Source organism: Castanea sativa, chromosome 2 (assembly GCF_040712315.1).
Source record: "Castanea sativa cultivar Marrone di Chiusa Pesio chromosome 2, ASM4071231v1".
Classification (NCBI taxonomy): domain Eukaryota; kingdom Viridiplantae; phylum Streptophyta; class Magnoliopsida; order Fagales; family Fagaceae; genus Castanea; species Castanea sativa.
This window is the reverse complement of record NC_134014.1, coordinates 52,580,547-52,589,315: the sequence shown is the minus strand read 5'-3', so window position 1 is coordinate 52,589,315 and position 8,769 is coordinate 52,580,547. Positions and strand designations below refer to the sequence as shown.

The 8,769-nt window shown below is 36.5% G+C and overlaps 1 protein-coding gene across 1 annotated transcript; it reads right to left on the bottom strand.

Moving 5' to 3' along the window:
* Nucleotides 1-3,546: 3,546 nt before the first annotated feature.
* Nucleotides 3,547-8,085, bottom strand: LOC142624418 (3-dehydroquinate synthase, chloroplastic-like). Its single transcript, XM_075797983.1, has 8 exons — nucleotides 7,584-8,085; nucleotides 6,746-6,896; nucleotides 6,487-6,654; nucleotides 6,106-6,332; nucleotides 5,707-5,830; nucleotides 4,238-4,300; nucleotides 4,005-4,148; nucleotides 3,547-3,910 (listed from the first exon to the last, which is right to left on the bottom strand). Exons 1-8 carry the CDS (start codon nucleotides 7,937-7,939, stop codon nucleotides 3,779-3,781), a joined length of 1,365 nt encoding a protein of 454 aa, XP_075654098.1. The 5' UTR covers nucleotides 7,940-8,085; the 3' UTR covers nucleotides 3,547-3,778.
* Nucleotides 8,086-8,769: the final 684 nt, after the last annotated feature.

Here is an 8,769-nt window from a genome sequence, read left to right as displayed (position 1 = left end):
ATTGGATATGCTTCAAAAACATAGGGAAAACTGGTTGCTCAATTATGTGTGTTGATTGGACAAATATAAAAGGGCAATCTATATGCAAACTTTTAGTGAATAGCCCTGAAGGAACTATTTTCTTATATTACCTAGACATTACAGGAATTTCTAAAACAGCTGAGAAGATTTTTGAGGTGTTAGATGAGGTTGTAGAGAAGGTTGGGGAGGAAAATGTTGTACAATTAGTCACTGATCATACAACCAACTATGAATTGACAAAAAATGCTAACGGAAAAGAGGAAAAGATAAAAGATTGTTTTGGACTCTTTCTACCGCCCATTGCTTGGAATTGATTCTTGAAGATTTTCAAAACAAGCTCAGAGATCATCAAGTGACACTGACAATTGCAGAGTGTAAGAAAATTACTACATACATGCATTCTAGGACATCCCTTCTTAACTTGTTTGAGGCATTTCACTAATGGGAAGGAGTTGATTAGACCAGCTGCAACTCGATTTGCTACTACATATTTGACATTGGCATGCCTTCATGAACTAAAAGGGGCATTGATAACAATGTTCTCATCTGACAAATGGAAGTTGAGTAGGTCTGCTGCCTCAATAGACGGAAAAAGAATTGAAGCAATAGTTTTGGATAGTCGAGATTTTTGGCCGCATGTTGCTTATTGTCTAAGGGCTGCAATACCCATTTTAAAGGTGTTTCGACTGGTAGACTCCTATACATCACCTTCAATGGGATTCCTCCGTAAAGCTATGGATCAAGGAAAAAAAAAAAAAAAAGGAAGTAATTTCAATAATTCAAAAATTTCAAGAATGTTATAGTTTTTTTATTTGCAGTATAATAATAGTGACATATATGACTTTTTATGTATTATAGATACCAACTTGTATGGGATATTATTGATCAAAGATGGCAACACCAGTTTCACAGCCACTTGCATGCTGCAGCATACTATTTGAATCCTCACTACCACTATAGTGATGATTTTAATCCGGATGTCGACATTAAATTGGGGCTATACTCTTGTCTCTTTAGAATGATAGCTGATACTAAAGAGAAAGCCAAAGTAGATTTGCAATTTGAATCATTCAAGGATGCAAAAGGCCTGTTTGGTATAGAGTTTGCAATCTCAGCTAGACGGAGCAAAACTCCAGGTTTCTAAATTTGCTATCTCATTTGAAATTTCATTTGTTTTTTTAAGAATTCCTAAATTTGTAACCCTTATTTCACTAAGCCTTAGGTTAATAAGTGCAGCTGACTGGTGGAGTGCATATGGAGATGAGTGTCAGGAGTTGATGAGGTTTGCTATTAGAATTTTAAGCTTAACATGTAGCTCTTCAGATTGTGAAAAGAATAAGGGTGCATTCGAGATGGTAAGTTATTTTTTATATTAAAATAAATTGATAAGTTGTTTCTTATACAAATTTTGTTAGTTATTTCAAGAGGTTTTAGTTATAAAAACTTTTGAATGTCTTTAGGTATACTCAAAAAGAAGAAATTATTTACGCCAGAAAAAGTTGAATGACAAGTTGTTTGTCGTGCAAAACTTAAAATTGAAAGAAAGAAGAGAAAATACAAGTCAACCTATGGAAATTTGTTTTGATGATATGCCTTCAGATGATGACTGATGAGTGGATAACAGAAAATGAGAGATAATTTCCTCTACAAAAAGAAAGTTTCCTTGATGTTCTTGACAGGGCTGCTCGAAGGGAGGCATATAATAGTGATGAAAATGAGCTGGAGGAAGAAGCCACTACGAGGAATGCAAGAGAAGGTTTTAATCTACAACTTTTATGTTTCCTTATAAGTAATGAAAAAAAGTAACATTTCTTATTTGCAATCTTCTTCTTCTTCTTCCTTTTATTTTATTTTATTCTATTTATTTATTTATTATTAGTATTATTATTATTTTGATTTGCTAGGTGGTGAGTATTTTGGAACTTTCAATGAAAAAAATACAGAAGTTGACGATGGTAGTGCAAGCAATGACATTGATGTTGGTGCAAGCAATGGATGATTGAATGTCCATTTTTTATTTCCATTTTTTGTTTTTTGCTTCCCTAGTGGAAAGGTGGAAACATAGATTGATAGACTATCTACTTTATTGGGGTCTTTGTCCCTGCCCCGCCTCATTGCCATCCCTACATAGACTATCTACTTTATTTGAATTGTTTTGTTATTGCGGTGCTAGAACTACGGAAGCATTCTCCTTTGTTCATACATGGATACTTCATTGCTAAGTGCTTATTATTTAACTTTTTTGGTAACTTGTGTTGTAAAAAAAAAAAAAATTGTTCCTTTAATTAGTTAGTAGAGAGTTTGAAAAAAAAGATTATTCCTTTAGTTAGTCTGAGTTATAGATTATAGAAGTTGAGCTATATTGCCATTTTTCTTTAACGAATTTAATAATTCTTAAAAATATAACAATTACTATTATCTTTTAAAAATGTTACTGTCCATACCCAAAACACCTTGCCCTACTGGATCTAACGTTTTGGCTCACAATTTATTTGTACAGTAGGTATTGGGTATCCTACTAAGGGTAGTTCCTAGACAGGCTTAAGGATAGAATGCACTCATAACCTACTTCTCTTCCCTCTCTCAACTCCATTGCATGCTCGGTTATTCTCTCAATCTCGCACCCAAATGTCCAACCACTCTCATTGTACCTTCTACTATTTATAGCTTGAGTTTAGCAGTGAAATTTATGATTAATTTCTGATTTTACTCGTGTGGGTAGGGTCTAAGTTAATTATTCCTGACAAAGAATATTCATTGGGAATGCGGGTTAGTGCAATGGGACTAGTGATGGCCACCGAAACTTGGTCAGCGGCGCAATCTCCCAAGGCACTCAGTTTGCCGAGGTATAGCCAAACATCATCAGCGCACTGGTCGATCATGAGGTCCCCGAAGAGTATCTCTGGACACCAGGATCACAAACAATGGGCTAATGCTTTTGGTCCATTCATGGGCTAACCACGCGAGATAGGCCCAAGTGTGGTACCATTCATGGGCCTTCCTTATTATGGGCCCAATAGAGGTGGGCTTCTTGCCGTATGTCGTACAGTAACAATTTAATAATTTTTCATTATGATCTCAATCCGAATTTGAAGATAGGTGAATGATAAAGGATGTCTTGATGTTAGAAGTAGAAGGGTAGAACCAACCCAAATGATTTGACAAAAAAAACCATAACCATAACCAGAAATGGGAAATTTCTTTTTTCTTTCACGTCTCTTGAGACTTGACCTTCAATCTTACCTCTCTTGCTTATCCAATAACTGGTTGCTATCAACTTGTAGTGAAATTCAATCAAGTCACATGATCATACCTCCTTATGTCCGGACATATCCCATTGATATAATAAAAGCAAGTTACCATGAAAATAACTTGAAACCTTGAAAATTGCATTCAAGTCCATCATATCTACTAAGGAAAACAATCTAATTTATAGCCATGAATTTTTCATATCAATTTCATGCACACCATCATAAACAAATGCTGGACAAGATAACTAGAATTGAAACTGTGACATGAAAGGAGTAAATCGGAAAACTACATAAAAAAATTATATAAATACCTAGGGATGAATTATTGAGCATGCCACAATTTTTAAAATTACAGCTTGGTAAGAGCACTTGCCAATAGAATTTAGGCAGACCAAGGGCCAAGTCATCCGAAGTACAAGGAAACCAATAGGCATAATAATACACGATGAGAGAGATGTGATACAAAATTTGCACGCTACGGAGAAAAGTCAGCTTCAGATCTCAAATTAGGACTTAACAAATGCACGGAGTGTTTCATCCAGGGCCTTTCTATCATAATCACCTGTAAAAACACAATTGCCTAGAGGACCTTTTAGAAGGATGAGCCTTAGTAGTCCATCAGCTACCTTCTTATCAACCTGCCAACCAGAAGAATACAGAGACATTAAGGATGAGTGAAAGAAAAAAAAAATGTTTGAACTTCAATTTATAATGGCAGCCTCATTATCTTACAGCCATAACAGACTTGAACATCTCCACAGTCATCATTTCAGGAGGGGTAGTAGGCAACTTAGCCCGTTGCAGAATGTTGTGAACTCGCTTCACAATAGAATCATCAATCCAACCAAGGCGATGTGACATGTCAACAGCCATGACCTGAAAATTGCCACACAACCTCCTTTAACATAACTTTGACACATACGAAAGAGGAATGCCTGGTAAGAAAAGAAGCTAAATAGCAATACCATGCCAACTGCAACAGCTTCTCCATGGAGCCATTGCCCATAGCCAAATGAAGTTTCTATTGCCTGAAAAGACATGCCACAATATAAGGAGGAGTTAATTGAAAGGGACTATTTGACTATTTCTGGCTGGGAAATAGAATAATCCAATAATGAGTCTCTTTATAACAGTACGATTAAATATAAATTTCAAACAATTTAAAAAAGAAAATAATTTTTTGTGTGTTCAAACTTCAAACTTTATAAAGTAAAATGATAAACTTTACATGCTGGAATTCACATCTTAACAATAGTTGTACATTTACAGAAATTACACAAAGCAGAGACAGTCTACCATGAGGGCAACCCTGGCATGTCAGTTGGATGACTCCAAGCAAAGGTTAATACAAACTACTAAAGCAATAATAACAAAAAAACCTGTTAGATAAGATTTCACCTAAGCAAGTATTCAACATAAATTGTGGTCAATAATTAGCACAAGAAACAACAGCCTAACCACATATATCTATAATAACTGAGAACCATTCACTCTACTTCCCCAGGATAAATAATTGAGCTAGCATCATCCAGAAAAACTGACATGGACAAAGGTAGAAAATAAATAGTAATTAACTTATGAAACTTCAATAACAGGACAGAGGTAAATGTTAAAAAGATTATCATCATTAATTCGATATTGAGAAAATTTTAAAAATCATACTCTAGAAAGTTTATATAAATGTCAGTGGAATGAACATTAACTCCAACTATCTTTTCACTAACAAATCTTTTTTTTTTTTTGGGGTGGGGTGTGTTTGTGTGTTTGGGGGGGGGGGGGTTGCAGGGGCGTGGGTGAGGAGGGGTTAATTAAGATGGAGGCTCAGTCATGGAAGACATTTGTTCCGTCCAAGCCAAAACCCATAATATTTAAACATACTGTATCATGGGCATTTCCTCCTATAAGGTCTTCTATTTATTTTTTCTTTCCCAGCAATGCCATTAAGATCAGATTGATTACAGGTAAAGTTGTTGGACAAATTTGCTACCTACAATGGTTAGGATGGATCATGGTGAGAGAATGAGGCAAAGGTGAACTGAACCAACTAATAACCAACATATACATGCTTTGCACTAGTGCATCAAGTTCTGATGATTCAGGAAAATGCACCAACAGAGTACAGAAGTATTGACCTAAAACAAGTACTAACTTTAGAGCCATGGATCCTAATAAAGCATGGAATACTCATGAGAACTTCTAAGAGGCCAGACTTGATAAAAATCCACTACAAAACATATACCACTTTGTGTTTCATACTTCTTAATGTTCACTCCAGTGAATTGCAGTTGCATAACTCATATTTAGTAGGATTTAAATGTTGCCATAAACTATCAATTAAAAAAATCACTTCACCTACACAAGATTTGCAAAGCACAAAATTTGCAGTTATCCAAGCTATAATGAATGAAATTAACTGCATAAACTCAAAACTCACGTGGCCAAATGTATGACCCAAGTTCAGTGTTGCCCTCAGTCCACCTTCCTTCTCATCCAAGGACACAACCTCAGCCTTGTTTTCACATGATCGCTTTATCGCATAAGTGAGTGCACTTGGATCCCTGCAATGGACCAACCAATTATACTCATGCATGATGTTCCATCCAAATTGAGTAAAAAAAAATATATCATAAGTGCTATAAAGCTACATTTAGATGTGGAAGTTTTTGATAAATATTCCAAAAGGCCCAAAAAACAACCAATATTTATACCAAGTTATATAAATGTTCTGTGTCCCAAGATATGTTTCATATTCATTTTCATGAAAATAATCAAGTCAATGCAGTGCACTAGGTTGGAAATTTACTCAAAAAAATTTCTTCTATGATTTTTATACCTAGCCATTAATGCTTCCATATTCTTCTCCTGCCACTCAAAAAATTCAGCATCCCTGATAAGCCCATACTTTATAACCTCTGCAAGCCCTGATCCCAATTCCCTATCCGGCAATGTGTTTAACGTGTCTGTGTCTATAAGTACACATTGAGGTTGGTAAAAAGCACCAATCAAGTTCTTCCCAAGGCGGTGGTTTATCCCAGTTTTGCCACCAACAGAGGAATCCACCTGGGAAAAAAAATCAAAACATCAAAGGAATGTGTGTGGGGGAGGAAGGGGTTAAGTCCAAATAAGTGGACTGAACAGAGAAATAGTCAAATAAAAGTTAGGAATGAGAAACATTGTCATACGTGTGTAATGGATTTAAAAGAAATTAGCAGACCTGTGACATCACCGTCGTAGGAATCTGAATGAAATTAACGCCACGGAGGAAAGAGGCAGCAGCATAGCCACACAAGTCACCAATCACACCACCTCCTAGGGCAACAAATGTACAACGCCTATCCAACCGCGACTCAATGGCCTTGTCAAAGACTTTCTCAAGTGTATCCTATCAGATCAAACACACACTTACTTTTAATACAAAGTCAATTATACCTCAAACGCAAAAAAGTTAATTTTAGACCTTAAAAGATACCCACCATGTCCTTGTACTTCTCACCATCCGGTAAAATCACACTCTCCACAGAAACATTAGGGTTCCCCTTGGTTAAAGCTTCAACAACTTTATCCAGGTAGAGTGGTGCAACTGTGCTATTAGTGACCACAAGTACTCTCTTCCCATGAACATGCCTACCACATGACAATCAACTTATTATTGACCAATCCGATAAAGAAAACCACACGCATGTCTATAAATACCTAAGAAGCACGGAAACTTGAAAAACTCTAAATGCGTATTCTCATTACGTCGGGAGAAAAAAATACTTTATTTTGAAAATAATTCCTTCAATCTTAGATATGTTTTTAAATATTTTGATAGTTGTTATCTAGGATGCACAGACACTTCGTGCAATACCCGTGTTGTAACAGTGGTCCTATCACTCGTATCATGTTACGATTTTTCAAAAAATTGCTCATGTCACCATGTTGTAATTGTGTCCGTGTATCCTAGGTTGTTATTTATTTTGAAAACTTATAAATAAACATGAAATATGCCTATAAATAAATAAAATTGCCTATATTATCCTAATTTTTCAAGAATTGTCATGTAGTCGTGTCCGTGTTCGTGCTTCATGGATAAATACTAAGAAATCAAATCTGAATTTTGAGTCTCTAAATTTTAACCTATGCTACATTATTTACTCTTTAGTGTCTAAGAAATCTAATAACAATTCAATCCATGATATGAAACATTTTGGCCACTCATTTACAGAAACCGAACCAAGTTTTGAACAAAGCTAGCAAATAAAAGTCAAAGTCAAAATCAAAACGAAACGAATAACAGTGAAAAAGAGTAAAACTTGATTGGAAGTTTACTTCTGGAGAAGGTGAGGTTGATCGAGGAGTCCGGATCCGATGTAAATCGGGTAGCTCCGGTTGCCCAAATCCACGTCCACGATAGTCGGGGCATTAGAATCCGTTTTAGCCGCCGATTCCATTACCGGAGCCGAACTCGCGCAAATCCTCGACCTGACTCGACTCACGCTCGACGCCGAGCTCACTCGCCGATTCAAATTCAACTCGATCGAACTCGGGGAAACGAAGGAAGAGCGGAGCGAGACCGAGTTAGGACTCTGGACGCGGAGAAAGGAATCGGAGGAGTTGTTGGTTTTACGAAGAGATGTTGGATTGGAGGAGAGAGAAATAGCGAACGGGTTAGCGGTGGAAGCCATGGAGTATTCGGGTTCGGGTACGGGTTGGAGTTCGGGTACGGGTTGGAGTTTGGTGGGAAAGGAGAGACAGAGACAGAGAGAGAAGTGTTGATTATGGTTGAGTGTAGGTGTAACATTGTGAGTGTGTTTGGATTTTGATGAAGAAGAAAGATAGAAACAGAGAATGGGAGATGTGGGGGTAGGTGAGGCGGGCGAGTGGTTAAGGACGCTGCGAGACGGGCCAGTAGGCCCGATTTCATTTCATTATTTCTCAGATATTCTCGTGATAAATTGAGGTTGAAATGGAACTAAGTAGGGAATATTTAGGAGTTTATACTTTTTTCTTTTTCGAAATAGAATTTCGACACTAATCCCACAGTTCATAAGTATTTATATTTATAAAATGATCATTGCATCAAAAACGCACTCTGATAGAGGTTAATAGTCTTATTAGGGCTTGAGAAGACTATTATTATGGGCAAATCTCTTTTATTAAAGAGTTGTTACTTTTCGGACAAATATCAAAGCGATATGAGTACCAGCAAGCCACGTGCTGATACCGGTTGCTCTCAAGTTCCAACCATCCCATGATCTCATGACCATCTACGAGCATGCATGAGTTACCAAAGGTCGGCTAAAGAGGTAGGATTTACGGCGGCCTAGGACTTGCAAATACCATTACCATAAAAATATGATACCCCTATGATTTTTTTTTTTTTTTTTTTGGTTTTGGCACAATTAATAATTAATTTTTTTTGTTCATCAAAACAAAAAAATTAATAATTACGATAAAACTTGTGTTAGTTGCTTATCCCGTGATCAATATATAATGTCTCCTTTGATTATTTGCC